Below are 21,550 nucleotides of genomic sequence, written 5' to 3'. Positions count from 1 at the left end.
TAAGTAATCCGAAAGGCAAAATACAAGGAGGGTCAGAAAAACTTTTTGTTTTTTGCTTCTATTATTATTATTATTATTATTATTATTATTATTATTAAGAGTTAATACGACGAAAAACTCCAATCTAATACATTTGTGACAATTCCAAAAATCCTAAATTGATATATATATATATATATATATATATATATATATATATATATGACAAATTTGCTCAAAACTAACTTTTTTTAATACCAAAAATCACAAATTGGTGCTACAATGTGACGGATTTATTATCAATTAATAAATGTTAAATTGGATTCATACAACGAAAAATCATAAACCGGTATACATGTAATAAATAGAGGATAATATCCCAAATGGGTACACAAATGACTCACCACATGTCATTTAATTTTGTAATTTAATGATAAAATTTAATGAAAATTAGTGAAAGACAAATTTGTCACCGGTATACTAATTCGGGATTTTTGGTAGTCAAATAATTAGTTTGAGGTAAATTTATTACAAATTTAATAGTTTGAGGTTTTTCGTAGTATTATTATCATCGCGTGATAATACATTTGTGTTTCCTTCTTGGCTTGTAAAATCGACCCAACATAATAATCTTCCACCCACAAAAACGCGCGTGGAGGAGAACGTGGACCCTTTCAACTTGGGGGGGATTGACGCCGTCGCGGGACGAAATGGCAAACATTTCTGAGATTTGGCGAGTGGTGTGTGATTTTCCAGGTATCTTCCTCTTCATTTCTCTCTGAAACGATTCCAGAAAAACATATATATACGCACGCATAAACCAGAGAGCGTTAAAAGATTGCTAAAGCCAGATTGCCTAAAAATTCCCTTCGAAGATAGATTAGCTCCAACTCTCTCTCTATCTCTCTCTCGCTGGTGCATTTTTGCTGGCTTGCTTCGGATGGCTCAGCTCAGGCGGATTAAATCTTCGCTTTCGAGTGCAGGTGAGGTTTTAGTTCTTCTCGTGATCTCTACTCTTTCTTCGCGCTTCTCTTCGTGCTTTAAGGAAATTTTTCACCCCAAACATTTTCTTTTGTTCGAGTAAATTTGGTTGTCGAGGATAGTTGTTTCGGTTGTTTATGACTTCTGCAAACATGCTTTACTGTGATCATGATCTTCCGTGCGGAATTGATCAATTTTCGACAGGAAACGAACGTTATGAACCCTAAGACTTAGGCTTGAATGAAACTTGCAGGTGGGTCTTTGTGAAAAATACAAAGGGTAAGATTAGTATTGAAGTGCAGAATTGGTAGGTAAAAATCACCCCTGTGGAAGGCGCCCAAAATATGACTATGTCAACATATAAAGTCTACGAATTTTAGTTGGCTTGATCACTGAGATGATATAGCTATCTTAATCTCAGGAACATATGGGAAGGAAAGCACGAATAGCCTGTGCAGCGATCGGAGCATCGATTGGAGCATCGATGAGGAATACGGGAAAGCACTCACGACTGACTCGTATGTGGAAGTCTTCAACATAGTGCAGGACCAGCTCGGAAAACCGAGTAGCTTGAAGCTGTCCTCTGCCCCTTTGAAGAGCCAGATCCCCTACTTGCATCTATCCCAGAACCTACTCTCGCCCAGGCAAGAGACCTTGATAGAGTTGATCAAGACATTAAATTTGCATCCTCTCTTCGTCAACTACTTCAAAGACGGCCTAGAGGCTTGCCGAGTGTGCGAACTACTCATCCTGAGTGTCCATCAGATCCGAGCTAATAACCAATGGATCGAAAAGGCAATCAAGCTAACCAAAAAGATAGATGATGCAACGAGCGGTACTGATAATCAATGGCGAATGATATGTGAAGAGCTATCCGCATTTTCGCAACAGATGAATCCATTTTGCCTAGTCAGCAAGGAAAAGTTCCACGATGTCTGTCAAGCATTTGCCATGCGGCTTCGGAAATTAAAAGCCAAGCACAAGAAGACGATGAGGAGGGCGAAACTGAAACGAATCGCAAAGTCAATGGGGTTGATGGGTTGCACATTGGGACTACAAAAGAAGAGGATTAAGCCGGTCCAGGGAAATCCTAAGATGACCAGGCAAGAAGTACTCGGTGTGCAGCTTGATGTGGCTGCGAAGGGCCACTTTACTCTGATCAATTACATGGCTACAATGAGTATAGTGGCGGGAAGCTTATACGACGAAGTTGAGCACATGAAAGTACGTGCCAACATGTGTGTGCAGAGTGGGAAGAGCGACACGATAAAGGAGGTGGTGAAGAGCTTCGATCAGCGTAATACCTACTTCCTAGAGCAGTTAGAGGAGCTGGAAAACCAGGCCTGCCTTTGCCTACGTGACATTAACGCATCTAGGAGATCCATCATGAAAGAAATAATGGTGCCTCAACAGGGTAGATGATAGTGAAATGGACTGACAGATGATTTTCATAAGAAATGACATTGATATTTTCGGGGCAATAAGCTTTTGCGCAAACTGCATCCTGCAAAATATCTGCTATGACGCTTTGGCAAGGTGCCTGGCTCTGTTTCTTTTTTAAAAAAACAGGCATCATTTACTTGCAGGAAGTATAGTAGACTGTCTCACGAACGTCATACAATTGTAAATGTACAGCTGATTTAGTAGATATTCTTTCATTTTTTGTTGTAAATTCCACATGATTGATCATTAATACAAGAAAATTTATCTTTCATATACTGTGGAGCCACATTTGGCCTGGCCGGTCTTTGGTTAATCTGGTCAGTTCATTGATGGTCACCAACAAGGAATGTAATAGAATCATCGTATATCACATTCTAGTTCTCGGGAATCACAATTTAGGCCAAGCCAGTTCTTAAAATAAAAGTCACTTTAGTACACATCAATTCATGTTATTCTGCTTTATTTTCTCCTAACGCTCACGCTCATAAAACCATCGAGATATACATTGAGGCAAAGACTTTTGTTAATCTGGTCAGTTCATTGACGGTCACCAACAAGGAATGTAATAGAACCATCGTATCACATTCTAGTTCTCAAGAATCACAATTTAGGCCAAGCTAGTTCTTAAAGTAAAAGTCATTTGAGTACACATCAATTCATGTCATTCTGCTTTACTTTCTCCCAACGCTCGCGCTCATAAAACCATCGAGATATCCATTGAGGCAAAGACTTTGACACCAGAAACTATAATGGACTCAAATGTCTGCACAAAAAAGTAAAATAGATTGGCGATCCAAGAGTTCCAAAATTGGTTGTTTCCCATTTTCTTTAAAATCAAGAAAAACACCGGCTTCCCTAGGATTGGGGGGATAGAAGTCGAATTGGAACAACTCTGCAGACTTTCCAGTCTGAAGAATGAGTTTCTTTAACTACTTCCGCTTTGATGGAAATGTACAAAGAAAACTTGATGCCCGCCATCACTTCAACATGGCAAGAGAAACAACAGATATCAATCATACCACCACATCCAATGTCTAACCTAGGAGGAACCCCGGTTGTCAAGAATCACATGCTTCAGCAGGTGGAGACTCATTTCCATCTCTAATCCCCATCCTCAAAGTTTCAGTTCGCCCATTTTGGCAAGTAACATGTCAATGAAACTTGACCAGTTCTTGATCACTTAGCATTGTTCCTTCAATCTTTTGTATTCTTCGAGCCCCAGCAATGTAGCCTTCACCTTGAGCCAGTCTGCTGGTTTTGGCATGATGATTGCAATGTATCCTTCTCGGTCTGCCTGTTCTTTGTCAAAAAGAATCATGTGAATGGAAGTGAAAATCTAGCAAGAGGCACTGTGAAAAGAAAACCAAACAAGACGCATCCGAAAGAGAATCTTTATAAACCATTTCAGGTAAGAAGAAAAGGAAGATAAGTTTATCCTCACCAATGAATTGAGCAAGTTAGGCTGCTTGATTAGTCTCTCATTCACCTCCAGTAGAGACCCTTTAACACAACACCTGTCTAAACCAGGATGCCAACTGGGAGTCTGAAGGTTGAGTTTAAAAAAAAAACAGAGAGCTTTTGAAGAAGATAGCTAGAAAAGATGTTACCTTACTACATAAGAATCACTCTTGGTGCAAACTTTACACAGAATCGTGTTGGATTCAAAGTGCTGGGCATTCTGGAGGAAGAAAAGAAAGAGAAAAGCTCAAATGCCAAAATAAACAGGACATTAAAAAGGCAGAGTCATGTGCAACATAGATTATCATTTTATTCTGCACAATGTACATCTTCATTACTGCCGAAGTAATACAAAATGGTAGAAAATTATGCCTGACATCTATGCACCTCATTATGACCAAAAAAAAATCTATCCACCTCAAATATGACCCGATGAACCCACAAGAAAGAGAAGTGCATAGGTGGAATTGCATCAAACCATTCAAAACCATCTGCATTGCTGTTGTTTTGAAGAACCAAATGAAGATCAACAGCGTGTCACTTTCGTGCTCGTGTACACCGTCTTCTCTGCCACCGACCCGGAACGTAGTGTCCGCGATTCTGGTGTTCCCGTATGTATCCCGATCGAGATCTCCTAAAGTCAAATTGATCTGCTATGTCTTTTTCACAAACTCTTTTGTATATTAGTACAGTGGTTGTGCATGGTGCAGGTTTTGGCTCCTTTGCCCATTGGATTCGCAGTGTTTATGGTGCATTTGGCCACCATTCCCATTGTTGAAGATAGCGTTGCCCATAATTGATCATAATTGATCCTTATTGATCTACTTTGTATATTTAGGGAAAATTAGAATTTTGTATATTTGGGAAATTATTCTTGTATATTTATTTTCTCTAATTAGATCAAGCTTGTACGTTATTAATAGGGCCGTAAACTGTACAATTGAATTGCAGAGAAAGAAAAGCATTTTTCTCAATTCTTGATTCTCGGTTTGTTTCCCTCTAATATTCTGACATGGTATCAGAGCCTGTCTTCTAGCTTCCGCTCCTTCTTTACATCTTTCTCTACCATTTTTGCTCCTTCTCTTCTCTGCTTCTTCCAGCCCTCGAAGCTTTCTTTGTTCCCCCTGTTTCCCTTTCCTTTCCACATTAAGCCTGCATTTTTTTCTTCTGTACTAAAACAGCAAGGAAACAAAAATGCCGAGAAATCAAACATTGAAATCGGGGAATTCCCAAGATCCAGAAATTTCTTCTAACATCCAAGGTTTAGGCGACTCACCTTTGGATGATCTGGGTGACGGAAAATCAAACACAAGAACAGAATCAAGTGCCGACTCTTGAGGCGTGACAGGGTTCTGTTCATTCCAATACAGGGCAATTTCTTCCGGGCCCATATGTTCAATGGGTTCCCATCCAGGTTCAACCCCTTCCAGGCCAGACGAGTCAGTTGAATCCTGCCCAAAGTTCCACCGGCTTTCCCGAGAGAGCCAATGACGGACCAAGGGGAGAAGATCCGCAGCTTAATAATTAGTCCAACTCTGGTGGGACGGGATTGGCCCTTCTTGAATCAAACCGGTTCGGGTTCATCAGCATTTGGGGCGAGTCCGTACCTGACCTATGGACCAGGTTTTCTTCATTTCGCAGGTGAACTCGACCCGAACCAAGAGACCCTCTCTACACCTCCAACGCGGACGGACTGGAGCTCCACCTCATCACACAGCAGTTGTCGGGGCCTGAAAATTACTCCATCTCGTCCCGCGAGTTTCGTCAGGCCCTAATCACAAAAGATAAAGACGGGTTTATAGACGGCACGGTTCCGGTTCCAAGCGACGAACGACTTGCGCGCCACTGGAGAAAATGTAATCAGCTTGTCCGGACATGGATCGGCAACTGCCTCACCCCGGAGGTTGCCGCCGGACTACCCCCGACCGAAGATGCTAAAGGAATATGGGAAAATATACGGGAAATGTATGGCAAACTTGATCGAGCCAAAATTTTCAGCATAACTCAGGCGCTATCCGAGCTAAGACAGGGAAATCTCTCAATCTCTACCGTTTTTAACAAGTTATCAGCATTGTGGAACGAATTGGAGATGGCCGAAGAAAAATTGGAGGGACCCGAAGCAACCCTAGCGCAATATCGAGCGATAAGGGAAAGGGAGAAGGTAACTCGGTTTCTACTCATCCTAAATGAAAGGTACTTACCGTTTCGCAGCCAAATCCTTGCCATGGAACCTGTACCCTCGCTCGGCTGGATTTACCAGCTCACGGTCCAAGAAGAGTCGCAGCGCCAAGATTCCTCAAAGTACCTAAAAGTTGGAGATCGCGTTATTCTTGCGACCAAGGCGACGCCGGAGCAGAAGCTGGTCGGAGCGAAGTCCGGCCATGGGAGCCATGGCAGATCGGGAGCTGCGATCGCAGCCCTAGGGTTAGCGAATGGAGAAGACAACGCTTTTTATTCATCCGGAATGAGCGGCCACGATTTAATCGGCCGATCGGACGGTCTAGGGCTCTTGCGGGCTCCTTTTCCAGCGAACGGTAGAGATCTCATCTCTGGATCCGATGGCTACAGCTGGCCCGGACGATCTGACGGTCCAAGATACATCTTAGCGGCGCCCAGATCTGATGGCCCACAACAGGCCACGTTTGCACCGGCGTGGAGAGGATCTAACGGCCATAATTCGACGAATTTCTCAAATAAATACCATGGCGGAAATTCCAACAAAGGAAAAGGCAAATTTTGTGATTATTCTAAGCGTCCCAATCATACACGGGATAATTGTTGGAAATTGCATGGGAAGCCGGCAGATAAGGAAAGGAAGGAAAAGGAAATTTCCATCGCAACAAATGCTAAAGCTCACCAGCCTGCTAGTAATGATCAATTCCGGCAAATCATGAGAGCTTTAAGCCAATTGGGATCACACGATAAAGCAGCAAGTTATACAGGTACTTATGATTGCTTAAGCTCTATTTCAACTGAAGCATGAATTATTGACTCAGGTGCTAGTGATTATATAGTTTGCGATAAACATTTCCTTTCTGATGTTAAAGAATCCTCTCATGTTACTTATGTCCGTCTTCCAAATGGGAATGATACCTCGGTCACCAAAATTGGAACAATTAATCTCAGTCCATCCATTACCTTGAAAAATGTCCTGTTCATTCCTGAATTTCAATTCAACCTAATCTCTATCTCAAAACTTTGTGAGGACAATTTCTGTAGAGTCATCTTTGATTCTAATATATGCTTATTTCAGGCCATTTATTTGAAAAGCGATGGGTGGGGTAAAATTCAAGAGGGACTCTATTTTTGGGCCACACTTCCCAAAAATCTCAATGTTTCATTTCTTTTAAATAAGGGCATCTTATGTAATGCCAATTCCAATAAAAATATTTTGTTCCATCAACGTCTAGGCCATAGTGTATCATTTCCTCATTCAAAATGTCATATTTGTCCAATAGCCAAACAATCTTGATTGCCCTTTTCGCAAAGTACCTCACGAAGAAAAATAGCTTTCTCTCTTCTACACATGGACATTTGGGGGCCATATCATACACCACATTGGGATGGATCTCATTTTTTCCTTACAATTGTGGATGATTATACACGAGCTACCTAGCTTTTCTTGATGCAATCTAAGGCACAAGTATTTTCTCATGTTAGAAATTTCCTTGCATTAATTAAAAATCAGTTTCACAAATTCGTACAACGGATTCGTACTGATAATGGTCGTGAATTTTTTAATCATGAGTGTTCTTCTCTGTTTACATCGAACGACATCATTCATGAGAGTTCATGTATCTATACAGCTCAACAAAATGGGGTGGTTGAACGAAAACATCGTCATCTCTTAGAAGTTGCTCGTGCTCTTAAGTATCAAGCCTCAATTCCGGAAACCTTTTGGGGTGACTGTGTGATCACAGCAGCTTATTTGATCAATCGAACGCCATCCCGAATCCTAAATGGGAAGACTCCATTTGAATTACTTTTTGGGAAACAACCGGATATTAGTCATCTTTGTGTCTTTGGATGCTTGTGTTATGTCTCAACAGTGGGCCATCGAGACAAATTAGGTCCCCGCGCTATTAAAGGTGTGTTTATGGGATATCATATTCCTCAAAAGGGATACTCGATCTATGACCTATCTACTGGTCGCTTCATTGTTAGCAGAGATGTTATCTTTCATGAGGACATTTTTCCCTTCCAAGAAGAACTTCTTTTAGATCAAGATTCGGGATCAGTCGCACATCATCGTCTATTCCTCCATGAAGAAGATTTGTCGCCTTCACAACAAGTCCCGTTTCCTCATGTATCATATTCTACACCTGGAAGTAATCTGCAATCCTATGTAGAGAATGTCGCACCCGAGGAACCACAAGCAGTGGTATCGGAGGGTTCTGCTTCGCCAATAAATCCAAATGAAAACTCTGCTCTGCCACTTGTAAGTGCACCAAATCAACCTCGACGATCAAGGCGTAGTACACGCCCTCCCACATGGATAGCATGGATAGTAGATTATCTTTGTCCCACTTTAGAGTTATCTGGTACACATCATCCTATCTCATCTTATGTTAGTTTTGCTCGTCTTTCCCCAAAACATATGTGTTGTATTAGTAGAATCTCTGAGGGACATGAACCATCTACATATGAGGAAGCTGTTAAAGATCCCCATTGGCAACAAGCAATGAAGGATGAATTACAAGCCTTGGTAGAAAATAAGACTTGGGATGTTGTTACCTCGTCTCCTCACCGACGACCTATCGGCTGCAAGTGGGTATATAAGATCAAGTACAAGGCAGATGGATCCATCGAACGATATAAAGCAAGACTAGTGGCCAAAGGGTTTACGCAGCGAGAATGATTTGATTATACATAAACATTCTCTCCAGTAGCCAAGGAAGTCACTATTCGTTCCTTTCTTTCTATTGCCGCTTTACGTGATTGGCCTCTTCACCAAATGGATATTCATAATGCTTTCCTCCATGGAGATCTTGAAGAAGAGATTTACATGGATGTTCCACCAGGTTTACGCAAACAGGAGGAGAATCGAGTATGTCGTCTTCGTAAATCCTTGTATGGACTCAAGCAGGCTTCTCGCCAGTGGTATGCTAAGTTCACTGCTACACTCACAGCTGCAAGATTCCGACAATCCAAACATGATTATGCTCTCTTCACATGGAGTCAAGGTACATCATCAATTTACTTACTTATATATGTTGATGATATCCTCATTATGGGAAACAATGAATTTGTCATTCAACGTTTCAAGAAGTACCTACACTCCACATTTCGGATTAAGGATTTGGGACCTACCAAATATTTTGTCGGAATAGAGATTGCACGATCGGATAAAGGGATTTGCCTCAGTCAATGCAAATTTATCCTAGAAATCATATCAGAAGCGGGATTATCAAGATCCAAGCCAGCTGTCATCCCAATTGAACAAAACGTCAAGTTAACCACGGCTAAGTACGATAAGGGACTTTCACCCCTAAATGAAGATCCTCTACTGAAAGATCCTTCCATTTATCAGAGACTTGTAGGGAAGCTCATTTATCTCACAATGACTAGACCTGACATATGTTATACAATGCAAATTCTCAGTCAGTTTATGCACAATCCGAAACAGTCTCACATGAATGCCGCTTTAAAGGTCGTGAAGTACTTGAAAGGATGTCCAGGTTTGGGAATATTGTTGTCTCGAGATAATAACATGGAAATGATAGCGTTTTGTGACACAGATTATGCTACTTGCCTCATCAGTAGAATATCTGTTACGGGATTCTGTATAAAACTGGGGGATTCGTTACTCTCATGGAAAACTAAAAAACAATCGACTGTGTCATTATCGTCTGCTGAAGCGGAATATCGGGCAATGGCAAAGACTAGCTGCAAAATAGTCTAGATAAGAGGCATGCTTCAAGATCTTGGTGTTTGGGTAAAATAACCAACTGTCTTGTTTTGCGACAATAAAGCTGCACTTAAATTGGCAATGAATCCCGTTTTTCATGAAAGGACGAAACATATAGAAGTTGATTGTCATTTTGTCAGAGACAAGATCCAAGCTGGAGTGATCAAGACAAGAGGAATAAGTACAACAGAACAGCCTGCAGACATATTTACCAAGCCCTTATGTCAAAGGCAACACGCGCATCTACTAAGCAAGCTTGATGTCTTTGATGTGTACAGGCCACAAGCTTGAGGGGGAGTGTTGAAGATAGCGTTGCCTATAATTGATCATAATTGATCCTTATTGATCTACTTTGTATATTTAAGGAAAATTAGAATTTTGTATATTTGGGAAATTATTCTTGTATATTTATTTTCTCTATTTAGATCAAGCTTGTACGTTATTAATAGGACTGTAAACTATACAATTGAATTGCAGAGAAAGAAAAGCATTTTTCCCAATTCTCGATTCTCGGTTTGTTTCCATCTAATATTCTGACACCCATCACCGGCACCAGGATAAACCCCACTCAAAGCCTCGCGACGGCCGTCATCTTCAACCATCCCCTGGCTTGGGACGATCAGGTTGGTGTTATTAACATAATTTGTGTAGAGGGAAACTTCCCAACTTAGATTGAAACAAATTTTTTTAAGTACTAAGTTATTCAATCATGGGATAGGACTATGCGAATCAAAAGCAATTCAATCATCATCGATTTATTGTTTCGAGATCTAGGCATTGTCTTTGCACCTGATTTTTTTTTTTTTTAAATATTCGGGGCTGTGTGGCAGCTTGAACAGTGGATTTTTTTGGGTCGGGCCGATTTAGGAGCATTTGCTGCTGCTATCTACTATTGATGTGTATCGCGGGCGACCCTCACAGAGCCTTTGCATATCCGCCGGCTGGATCAATAGTTGGACTATGTCTGTGACAATCTGCCTAAATCTGATTCAAGCAGTGCATAGAAGTATGCAAAAGTAGAACAAGAACCTATGCCGGTTGGAAGAACTTGTCATCTATCGCACTCCGCCACTTGTTTGTTGCCGATATTTATGATCGCGAACAATCTAACTCTTTGATTAGGAAGCCGGCAATGGCTCCGCAAACTATGCTTGTGCAATATTGTGTCTGATCCCCTGAACTATGTCCGGGGTCTGTTTCTAAAGCTAGTTGTGTATGACTTTGGCTACGTTTCTTTCACGGTATCAAATCTCTCTTCTTCTAACGCAAACAGAAATTGCACACACGGCTTTTTTTGAAGATGATATTTGGTTGTTATAAATAATAAGGGTATTGCTTCTTTCAGTTGTCAAAGAAAGGTTATAACTGCAAAAAAGAAAAGGATGAAAAAGAGAGAGAGGGAATAGGAGGGCAATGTGAACTTCAATTATCAGCACATAGGGCTTCTTCGGGTAAAAAATGAAAGTACTTTTATTAGAAGTAGACATTAGCTTTTATCGGTGTGTCCAAACGATAATTATTGATTATATTAGAATACATAATTTATAGTACATTTGTCAAGGTGTCCAGACCATCCAAAAATAACGTAAGATTTCTACAATAACGGACAATTTCTATAAACAACATTTGAAAAAATTAAGATATGTAAGTGATTATTAGACACAAAATAAATGATTTTTTTGTAATTTTCCCATTAAATATTGCGTGCAGGCTTATTTTTGACACTCGAATCTTGCCGGCAAGTTGAAAAGCAAAGAAAATTAAATCGAGAGTAAAATTCACCAGTAAATTTGGAAATTTGATCCCTTTTTTTTTTAACAATGGAAATTTGATCCTTAAGTAGAGAGTATCTGTCACTTCGTCGTCCTAGAAAATTCCTTCTGCACTCGTGAACTGGGGACATTATAAGTTTCAGGGCCTCAGGCCTGGTGGTCAGAAATTTTGACGAATGGAAGGATCGAGGGCCGGTCAACTCCAACTATTCAGTTTGACTTTCACGGTGAGGCTCGATACGATATCTCGGCCCAAACTGAGCTCATTAAATCTAGTTTCGGGGCCCGTTTAGCTCCCGACCGCCAACCTGAATTATAAGAGGATCGAGACGAGAGCTTGGGCCCAGGAGGCTCGGCTCGACCTGGTCAGACTTTATTCAGCTCGCGAGCCCAGCCCATCTCAGCTGCAAAACCAGGGCCTCCTTTGATTTCTTTTTCTTTTCTTTTTTAACAAACTTCCAGGAATCTTTAGGTTTCTCCCTCTTCTCTGATAAAACTTTGTGTTTTTTTTTTTTTTTTTTGCCTTCTGGCAGTAACAAACTCAAACACCTTCCGTCAAAAAAATAGATAAATGTGTTGGAAGCCTTAAAACTTATTATGAAAGTACAATTAAATTATGAAACTTTTAAAAATATGTAATTAAGTTTTAAAACTTACAATAAAAGTGCAATGAGCCTATGTGCAATGTTTTAAGATTCATTGCACTTCCATAACAAGTTTTAGGATTCTATTGTACTTTCACGATAGGTTTTACGATTCAGTTATACTTTCGCGAAAAATTTTATGGTTTGATTACATTTTCGTAATAAGTTTTAGGATTTAATTACATTTTTTAATATTTTAATACTCATTGTATTTTCGTAACAAATTTTATGACTGGATTGCACTTATTGAAAGTGTTAGAACTCATTGCATTTTTGTGAAAATTTTTAGAATATGATTGTATTTTTATAAAGTTCTAAAATTTAATTGTAGTTTCGTAATAAGTTTTAGGATTTGATTACATTTTTTTAAAGTTTCAGAATTCAGAACTTGTAATGCACTTATCCTAAAAAAGAGGGGACAATGCTATCTTTGGCTCAACTTTGAGAATGGGATTTGGGAAATTGCTAATACTGAAAATCTAAAGCCTTTTGAGGAAATGCAAATTCACTTGATTAGACCCTACCTGTAATCATCTAAGGAATAGAACACTAAACCGAACCTAAGAAACCGGTCCCGAATCTTTTTGTCGAACCGGTCTAAATCGGGGAGGGGTTGGAATCTTTGCAAACGCAAGGCATGACGGCGCAGTGCTGGGAGACGTGGTCACTCTCTTCGCAATCACGAGTCATCATCCTAGCTTCTGAAAAGGAGCCAACTTCTGGAACTACTGAGCTTTCTCCTTAAGTAATCCGAAAGGCAAAATACAAGGAGGGTCAGAAAAACTTTTTGTTTTTTTGCTTCTATTATTATTATTATTATTATTATTATTATTATTATTATTATTATTAAGAGTTAATACGACGAAAAACTCCAATCTAATACATTTGTGACAATTCCAAAAATCCTAAATTGATATATATATGACAAATTTGCTCAAAACTAACTTTTTTTAATACCAAAAATAACAAATTGGTGCTACAATGTGACGGATTTATTATCAATTAATAAATGTTAAATTGGATTAATACAACGAAAAATCATAAACTGGTATACATGTGATAAATAGAGGATAATATCCCAAATGGGTACACACATGACTCACCACATGTCATTTAATTTTGTAATTTAATGATAAAATTTAATGAAAATTAGTGAAAGACAAATTTGTCACCATTTATACTAATTCGGGATTTTTGGTAGTCAAATAATTAGTTTGAGGTAAATTTATTACAAATTTAATAGTTTGAGGTTTTTCGTAGTATTATTATCATCGCGTGATAATACATTTTTGTTTCCTTCTTGGCTTGTAAAATCGACCCAACATAATAATCTTTCCACCCACAAAAACGCGCGTGGAGGAGAACGTGGACCCTTTCAACGTGGGGGGGATTGACGCCGTCGCGGGACGAAATGGCAAAACATTTCTGAGATTTGGCGAGTGGTGTGTGATTTTCCAGGTATCTTCCTCTTCATTTCTCTCTGAAACGATTCCAGAAAAACTTATATATACGCACGCATAGACCAGAGAGCGTTAAAAGATTGCTAAAGCCAGATTGCCTAAAAATTCCCTTCGAAGAACATTAGCTCCAACTCTCTCTCTATCTCTCTCTCGCTGGTGCATTTTTGCAGGCTTGCTTCGGATGGCTCAGCTCAGGCGGATTAAATCTTCGCTTTCGAGTGCAGGTGAGGTTTTAGTTCTTCTCGTGATCTCTACTCTTTCTTCGCGCTTCTCTTCGTGCTTTAAGGAAATTTTTCACCCCAAACATTTTCTTTTGTTCGAGTAAATTTGGTTATCGAGGATAGTTGTTTTGGTTGTTTATGACTTTTTGCAAACATGCTTTACTGTGATCATGATCTTCCGTGCGGAATTGATCAATTTTCGACATGAAACGAACGTTATGAACCCAAAGACTTAGGCTTGAATGAAACTTGCAGGTGGGTCTTTGTGAAAAATACAAAGGGTAAGATTAGTATTGAAGTGCAGAAGTGGTAGGTAAAAATCACCCCTGTGGAAGGCGCCCAAAATATGACTATGTCAACATATAAAAGTCTACGAATTTTAGTTGGCTTGATCACTAAGATGATATAGCTATCTGAATCTCAGGAACATATGCGAAGGAACGCACGAATAGCCTGTGCAGCGATGGGAGCATCAGTAAGGAATACAGGAGAGCACTCAGGACTGACTCTTGTGTGAGAGTCCGCAACATAGTGCAGGACCAGCTCGGAAAACCGAGTACCTTGAAGCTGTCCTCTGCCTCATTTAAGAGCCAGATCTCCTACTTGCATCTATCCCAGAACCTACTCTCGCCCAGGCAAGAGACCCTGATAGAGTGGATCAAGACATTAAATTTGCATCCTCTCATCGTCAACTACTTCGAAGATGGCCTAGAGGCTTGCCGAGTATGTGAACTACTCATCCTGAGTGTCCATCAGACCCAAGCTAATAACCAATGGATCGAAAAGGCGATCAAGCTAACCAAAAAGATAGATGATGCAACGAGCAGTACTGATCATCAATGCCGAATGATACGTGAAGAACTATCCGCATTTTCGCAACAGATGAATCCATTTTGCCTAGTCAGCAAGGAAAAGTTCCATGATGTCTGTCAAGCATTTGCCATGCTGCTTCAGAAATTAAAAGCCATGCACAAGAAGACGATGAGGAGGGCAAAACTGAAACGAATTGCAATGTCGATGGGGTTGATGGGTTGCACATTGGGACTACATAAGAAGAGGACCAAGCCGGTCCAGGGAAATCCTAAGATGACCAGGCAAGAAGCATTCGGTGTGCAGTTTGATGTGGCTGCGAAGGGCCACTTTACTCTGACCAATTACCTGGCTACAATGAGTATAGTGGCGGGAAGCTTATACGACGAGGTTGAGCACATGAAAGTACGTGCCAACATGTGTGTGCAGAGTGGGATGAGCGACACGATAAAGGAGGTGGTGAAGAGATTCGATCAGCGTAATACCTACTTCCTAGAGCAGTTAAAGGAGCTGGAAAACCTGGCCTGCCTTTGCCTACGTGACATTAACGCATCTAGGAGGTCCATCATGAAAGAAATAATGGTGCCTCAACAGGGTAGATGATAGTGAAATGGACTGACAGATGATTCATTTCATAAGAAATGACATTGATTTTTTCGGGGCAATAAGCTTTTGCGCAAACTGCATCCTGCAAAATATCTGCTATGACGGCTTTGGCAAGGTGCCTGGCTCTGCTTCTTTTTTAAATAAACAAGCATCTTTCACTCGCAGGAAGTATAGTAGACTGTCTCACGAACGTCATACAATTGTAAATGTACAGCTGATTTAGTAGATATTCTTTCATTTTTTGTTGTAAATTCCACGTCATACAATTGTAAATGTACAGCTGATTTAGTAGATATTCTTTCATTTTTTGTTGTAAATTGCACATGATCGATCACTAATACAAGAAAATTTATCTTCCATATACTGTGGAGCCACATTGGCTTGTCTGGTCTTTGGTTAATCTGGTCAGTTCATTGATGGTCACCAACAAGGAATGTAATAGAACCATCGTATATCACATTCTAGTTCTCGAGAATCACAATTTAGGCCAAGCCAGTTCTTAAAATAAAAGTCACTTGAGTCCACATCAATTCATGTTATTCTGCTTTACTTTTTCCTAACGCTCACGCTCATAAAACCATCGAGATATCCATTGAGGCAAAGACTTTGACACCAGAAACTATAATGGACTCAAATGTCTGCACAAAAAAGTAAAATAGATTGGCGATCCAAGAGTTCCAAAATTGGTTGTTTCCCATTTTCTTTAAAATCAAGAATAACACCGGCTTCCCTAGGATTGGGGGAATAAGAGTCAAATTGGAACAACTCTGCAGACTTTCCAGTCTGAAGAATGAGTTGCTTTAACCACTTCCGCTTTGATGGAAATGTACAAAGAAAACTTAATGCCCGCCATCACTTCAACATGGCAAGAGAAACAACAGATATCAATCATACCACCACATCCAATGTCTAACCTAGGAGGAACCCCGGTTGTCAAGAATCACATGCTTCAGCAGGTGGAGACTCACTTCCATCTCTAATCCCCATCCTTAAAGTTTCAGTTCACCCATTTTGGCAAGTAACATGTCAATGAAACTTGTCCCGTTCTTGATAACTTAGCATTGTTCCTTCAATCTTTTGTATTCTTCAAGCCTCAGCAATGTAGCCTTCACCTTGAGCCAGTCTGCTGGTTTTGGCATGATGATTGCAATGTATCCTTCTCTGTCTGCCTGTTCTTTGTCAAAAAGCATCATGTGAATGGAAGTGATAATCTAGCAAGAGGCATTGTGAAAAGAAAACCAAACAAGACGCATCCAAAAGAGAATCTTTATAAACCATTTCAGGTAAGAAGAAAAGGAAGATAAGTTTATCCTCACCAATGAATTGAGCAAGTCAGGCTGCTTGATTAGTCTCTCATTCACCTCCAGTAGAGACCCTTTAACACAACACCTGTCAAAACCAGGATGCCAACTGGGAGTCTGAAGGTTGAGTTTAAAAAAAAACAGAGAGCTTTTGAAGAAGATCGCTAGAAAAGATGTTACCTTACTACATAAGAATCACTCTTGGTGCAAACTTTACACAGAATCGTGTTGGATTCAAAGTGCTGGGCATTCTGGAGGAAGAAAAAGAAAGAGAAAAGCTCAAATGCCAAAATAAACAGGACATTAAAAAGGCAGAGTCATGTGCAACACAGATTATCATTTTATTATGCACAATGTACATCTTCATTACTGCCAAAGTAATACAAAATGGTAGAAAATTATGCCTGACATCTATACACCTCATTATGACCAAACAAAAATCTATCCACCTCAAATATGACCCGATGAACCCACAAGAAAGAGAAGTGCATAGGTGGAATTGCATCAAACCATTCAAAACCATCTGCATTGCTGTTGTTTTGAAGAACCAAATGAAGATCAGCCTATTCTAGAAAAACCTAGAGAATTACCAAACTTTCGTGGTTCTTATTTACCGTCTTTATCCTATATTTAAAGGAATCCAAATCACAACATGCATAGTAGGCCTGCAAAGTGAAAACAAAGAAACTCCAATCGGACCAGCAGCCAGATAGGAAGACTTCAAAAGCTTTTTACCTATTAGGCAGACCACAGAGAGAGAGAGAGAGAGAGATGCTATGTTTCTCACAGGTATCAACTGCAAATTAGTATGTTTTTCAGCAGAGAGACCAAGTCATCATGCTCTCTTAAGCAAATAAAAGTTCCAAAATTCACCGTTTTACAAAATGATTGTCCAATTTTTCTTTTTTCCCTTTTGGCAGATACATCAGTCAGCTTCTTCAACAGAATAGTGCCGTGGAATCACACAAGACCAAACTACATGCCCAGAAATGACACAACAATTAACCCATCGATAGTCCCCAATCAATCAGTCCAGATATTGGACTATTAACACTCTACACTATCAACAACACAAGTAAGTGAAATGCACAAGAACTAAAGAAAAGCACCTTCTTTCGCTTCCCAGTGACCTTGATGGCACTGCGATCGGACTTGCCCACATTGAAGTCGACCCCGGTCACACCCCCTTCATCTCTAAACGCCACATGAGTCCTAGCCAATCCTACCACGCACAGACTTTCATACACCAAAACAAGAATCGCACACAAGTCAATAAACCACTTTCTTGAATTCACCCTTTCAGCATTCAACATGTAACCCAATACTCCAAAAGACAAACAAGTTCCAGAATTTCACCCATTGGGATGTCGGTAGACGTACTGATCATGCCCCGGCTTCATAAAATCTGACGCAAATCAACAAATTGAGAACCCGAAACGAAATCGATGTCCCTAATATCTGAATCTCAAAAGTAATCTCAACTTGGGAAGCGGGATTTGAACCTGGAGCGAAGTAAGCGACGAAGTTGGACTCGACGGCGGAGGGAGGAACGAGAGGGAGACTGCGCACGTCGGGCATCAAAAGCTCGCGCAGGTCCTTGTCTTCGTCCCCACCGTCCACTTCGCGGACTTCCATGAGCTCTGTCGGACTGCCGTTGCTCTGCGCAGCAGCCGAGTCCGCGCTCGTCGACGATGCTTGCGCGCTCCCGTCGGTCATCGGAGCCTGAAGCATCGGCGCCCTCCTCGTTCTCCGTCGCGGAAGAATCAGAGCGAGACTGTTCCCGATTCCGGTTCGGGTTTTTGCACGAGCTCTTCGAGTTCAACCAGAGAGGCGGGTCGCCGCACGCGTGACGGCGGTTCTTCGACGGCGAATCGCAGTGTCCGGGAAGGTATCATGGGATGGTACGAGGGAGTAATGGGTCGGATCCGGACCGAGAGGATCCGGACTTAAGGCCCATGGATCGCGGCCCGTATTCGTTCTCCTAGGTTGCAGCAAATTGTTTTATTTTTTTGGGGAAATTAAGTCATACTCCATATAAAGCATAAGAGCCCACGGGAGATATTAATTTCCACATATCTGGTTGTGAGGTGGGTGACTTAAGGATATAATTATAGAATGCGTAATACCCGATATTCTTGTAATTAATTATAACGTGCCATCAACATAAGACTGCATCATAATAATTTAAATTATCGCTTGCTGAGAAAAAATTTGATTTTTTTAACTTTTATTGAAATGAAATGATCTCGAAAATAATCTAAAAAGCCTCATATTTTTCACATCAAGAATAGAACTTTTTTACAAATTATGACTTAGTGATTTAATTTAGCCAACAATATTTACACAATGACTTTTCTCAATTACAAATTTGATCTGAAAAATAAAAAATTGCCATTCATTATCAAACCAGCCAAAGAAACAAAAAGAAAGAACCAAAGAGAGAAACGAATCACGATTTTGCCACACACAGGAATCATTCATCTACAAAAGAAACCGACTTAACGAACAACTCTGCAATTCAGCCTAATCTCTTGCCCGCCGCCGCTCAAGCTGCTCATCTTGATCATGGACTTCACGAAGGCCTTCTCGAACTCCTCCTGGCTCTCGGCGAACTTGGAGACCAGTGCTTTCGTCTTCGGGACGGTGAGCAGCGCCTGATCCGAGGTGAAGATGCTCTTCCCTTGGAGCAGCATCTTGTAGTACACGTTGTCGAACTTGGTCACCGTGGGATCCAACGTGGACCCCGCGCTCCTCACCGTGTTGTGCGCGGGGCACACCTTCCGCAGCTGCGCCGCGAAGGACGGGTGCAACGACGGGTCGATATCGTCCACGGAGTTGAAGTTGTGGATCCGGTTCTGGAACGACGAGCAGTGGGCGAAACCGAGGGTGTGGCCACCTGTAACAGAGGCGCATATATCAGTACTTAATCCCCGAAAGGGCATGCGATGGCGTTTCCGTTGAATACTGGCTTATATGTTTCGACCACTTCTATGAATGCATGAGTTTATGTAAGCCGCAGCGTACGTATGCACATACGCGTGATGAATGCGGAGTGCTCATGTGTATACATATGAAAATTTGCGAATATTCGTACCGGAGAGAGCCACCAAGTCTTCCATGGAAAGGCCTCTTTGAGAGAAGCTTTGCTGTAGTTGAGAGATGTTGAAGGTCGGAGCTGGTAATTGCCTTGTGTCATTCGCTTTCGAAATCCTCCCATCTTTTCTTCCTTTCGGCACATCCCAATGCGGTCCTCCAGACTACAACAGAGATCAGGAAAAACCATGCTGAATTATTAGGAATTATAGCAAGATAGCGCGAGTTGACTTTTAACCATGTATGTTGCGGGACATGTCAATAACACGCAGGTGAATGTAAGTTATAGTGGATATGGAAAACATAAAGCACCAGAGCGACAGCATCCCGAGCAGCCAAGGCCAAGATGTCGGCGCAAGAGACGACCCCAGGGCACTGAGCTTCCACTGCTTCCTTCGCAAGGTCGATCACATAGAATGCGTGGAGTGAGATGTTCGGCGGCCCGTCTTTTTCGGCTGTGTTCTTTGCCGTCGAGTTCAAGAGCACGGAACCGTCACATCCCTGGAAATAATATCAAAGCTTTAGTACCATTAATGAATGCCTTATAAGTTCAAATTTGAATTACTCGTCTCGTCGAGACGAGTTGTTCCATAGAAGCAGTCATTTTTCATTTGTCTTCGTAGGAGAACTAACGAAGGCCGAAAACATACACAGCTAGCCCAACCTCACATGGAAAAATTTACCAGAGAGTGAAGGATTAACAAGTAGTTACTCTGATGAAGCAGTCGTGGAAGTGCATGCGAAGTAAAGCAGCAGGAACGGTGTTGTCGTTCTTCATCGCTTTCTTCACAGCCCCCCTCACCGAATACTCGAGCTTCGGGCACGTCTGGTCATAGTAATCCAAGCTCAGCGCACCCGCACTGCTCGCGACATACGCCAGCAAGATAGCAGAACCGAGCACAACAGCAAGGGCTCGCATCGTTCGAAGTTGTTCGAACTTTTCCTTTTCTTCTGTTTCTCTTCTGTTTGGTGGTGGTGGGGAGCTAATACAAGTTTTGATCAAGCGCTTAATGTTCGTGTGCAAGTACAGAAGAAGTGAAGATGGGTTTTTTTATAGTAAAAAGAGCAGAGAGCTGCTGGAGTTGTTGCCAAAACAGGGATGTAATGGCGGGGGGTTAGTGGGATTTGGTGATTAAGAAGCCTGTCTGTTCTTTTTTGGTGGAGTTGTGGTGTGGACACAGAGCTTGCAAAGCACGACAGCCTAGGATGCGTTGTACTATGTCGTGTAGCATATGGCCTCTTTGAGCAAGGACGTGAACTGCTCGTTTTGCTTTTCGACTAACCGGAACATTCTCATAAACGACCACCTCCTAATCTTATCTCTTTCTATGCTGCTTCCTCTCCCTGTTGTGGGGTCGACCTGTCCGAGTGGTGGCTCAGGTCGAGTTTGATCTGAATAATAAATTATCTTATCCAAATTGACTCATTTAAACTGTTTATAACCTATATATTCATAATGCAACTTCACTAATCTATACCCAATCAGTTATATATTACAAAAACACTTTTATATTTAATCCAATGTGCACAAGATTAAGTGGAAACGAAAAGAGAATCATAAAGCTGGGTTGGGTCTAGAGAAGTTGTAAACCCATTTATGACGCACTTACCACTTACTTATATTTAAACTCATTTACTTAATATAACTGATCAATATAGCAACTCAACTTTTCATCTATAGCTTAATAAATGGATTTATAATTTATTTTGACAAATCTACTTGTGGAATATTGAAATATCTTCACTTAATGATTTTTTATGCACAACTTAAATATGTACATTGGACTTTCTAAAATGAAGCACGATTCGTCGATTAAATTATTGATCTAATTTTTAGTGACATTGAACCGGCACATCCTTCATGATTTGTATAG

At 40.9% G+C, this 21,550-nt stretch overlaps 4 protein-coding genes and 2 long non-coding RNA genes across 8 annotated transcripts; 2 read left to right on the top strand and 4 right to left on the bottom strand.

The window, feature by feature from the left end:
* Window positions 1–670: 670 nt before the first annotated feature.
* Window positions 671–2,642, top strand: LOC104452173 (UPF0496 protein At1g20180). Its single transcript, XM_010066683.3, has 2 exons — window positions 671–962; window positions 1,382–2,642. The coding sequence occupies exons 1-2, from the start codon at window positions 920–922 to the stop codon at window positions 2,380–2,382; spliced, it is 1,044 nt and encodes a 347-aa protein (XP_010064985.2). The 5' UTR covers window positions 671–919; the 3' UTR covers window positions 2,383–2,642.
* Window positions 2,643–3,303: 661 nt separating this feature from the next.
* Window positions 3,304–4,087, bottom strand: LOC104450453. Its single transcript, XR_726691.3, has 3 exons — window positions 4,011–4,087; window positions 3,845–3,917; window positions 3,304–3,697 (listed from the first exon to the last, which is right to left on the bottom strand). It is a non-coding gene; the product is annotated as an uncharacterized LOC104450453 (long non-coding RNA).
* Window positions 4,088–4,720: 633 nt separating this feature from the next.
* Window positions 4,721–6,296, bottom strand: LOC108960625. Of its 2 annotated transcripts, none has more exons than XR_001988574.2 (3): window positions 6,063–6,296; window positions 5,138–5,632; window positions 4,721–5,033 (listed from the first exon to the last, which is right to left on the bottom strand). It is a non-coding gene; the product is annotated as an uncharacterized LOC108960625 (long non-coding RNA). The 2 variants fall into 2 exon arrangements; XR_005551947.1 differs by having other exon boundaries at window positions 4,721–5,028.
* Window positions 6,297–13,618: 7,322 nt separating this feature from the next.
* Window positions 13,619–15,530, top strand: LOC104452172 (UPF0496 protein At1g20180). The gene is made up of 2 exons (XM_018876438.2): window positions 13,619–13,869; window positions 14,291–15,530. Exons 1-2 carry the CDS (start codon window positions 13,827–13,829, stop codon window positions 15,277–15,279), a joined length of 1,032 nt encoding a protein of 343 aa, XP_018731983.2. The 5' UTR covers window positions 13,619–13,826; the 3' UTR covers window positions 15,280–15,530.
* Window positions 15,531–15,957: 427 nt separating this feature from the next.
* On the bottom strand, window positions 15,958–18,471 carry LOC104450452 (protein Abitram). 2 transcript variants are annotated; one of them, XM_039315789.1, is made up of 6 exons: window positions 18,086–18,471; window positions 17,940–17,988; window positions 17,693–17,819; window positions 16,764–16,834; window positions 16,599–16,692; window positions 15,958–16,451 (listed from the first exon to the last, which is right to left on the bottom strand). In XM_039315789.1, exons 1-6 carry the CDS (start codon window positions 18,312–18,314, stop codon window positions 16,338–16,340), a joined length of 684 nt encoding a protein of 227 aa, XP_039171723.1. In that variant the 5' UTR covers window positions 18,315–18,471; the 3' UTR covers window positions 15,958–16,337. The 2 variants fall into 2 exon arrangements, with proteins under 2 accessions (XP_039171723.1, XP_010063314.2); XM_010065012.3 differs by having other exon boundaries at window positions 16,599–16,671; window positions 18,086–18,469.
* Window positions 18,472–18,907: 436 nt separating this feature from the next.
* On the bottom strand, window positions 18,908–20,886 carry LOC104450451 (peroxidase 64). The gene is made up of 4 exons (XM_010065010.3): window positions 20,389–20,886; window positions 19,989–20,177; window positions 19,678–19,840; window positions 18,908–19,479 (listed from the first exon to the last, which is right to left on the bottom strand). Exons 1-4 carry the CDS (start codon window positions 20,593–20,595, stop codon window positions 19,082–19,084), a joined length of 957 nt encoding a protein of 318 aa, XP_010063312.2. The 5' UTR covers window positions 20,596–20,886; the 3' UTR covers window positions 18,908–19,081.
* Window positions 20,887–21,550: the final 664 nt, after the last annotated feature.

This window comes from Eucalyptus grandis, chromosome 6 (genome assembly GCF_016545825.1).
Source record: "Eucalyptus grandis isolate ANBG69807.140 chromosome 6, ASM1654582v1, whole genome shotgun sequence".
Taxonomy (NCBI): domain Eukaryota; kingdom Viridiplantae; phylum Streptophyta; class Magnoliopsida; order Myrtales; family Myrtaceae; genus Eucalyptus; species Eucalyptus grandis.
The sequence above is the reverse complement of the archived record's forward strand: the minus strand, read 5'-3'. Positions and strand labels throughout refer to the sequence as shown.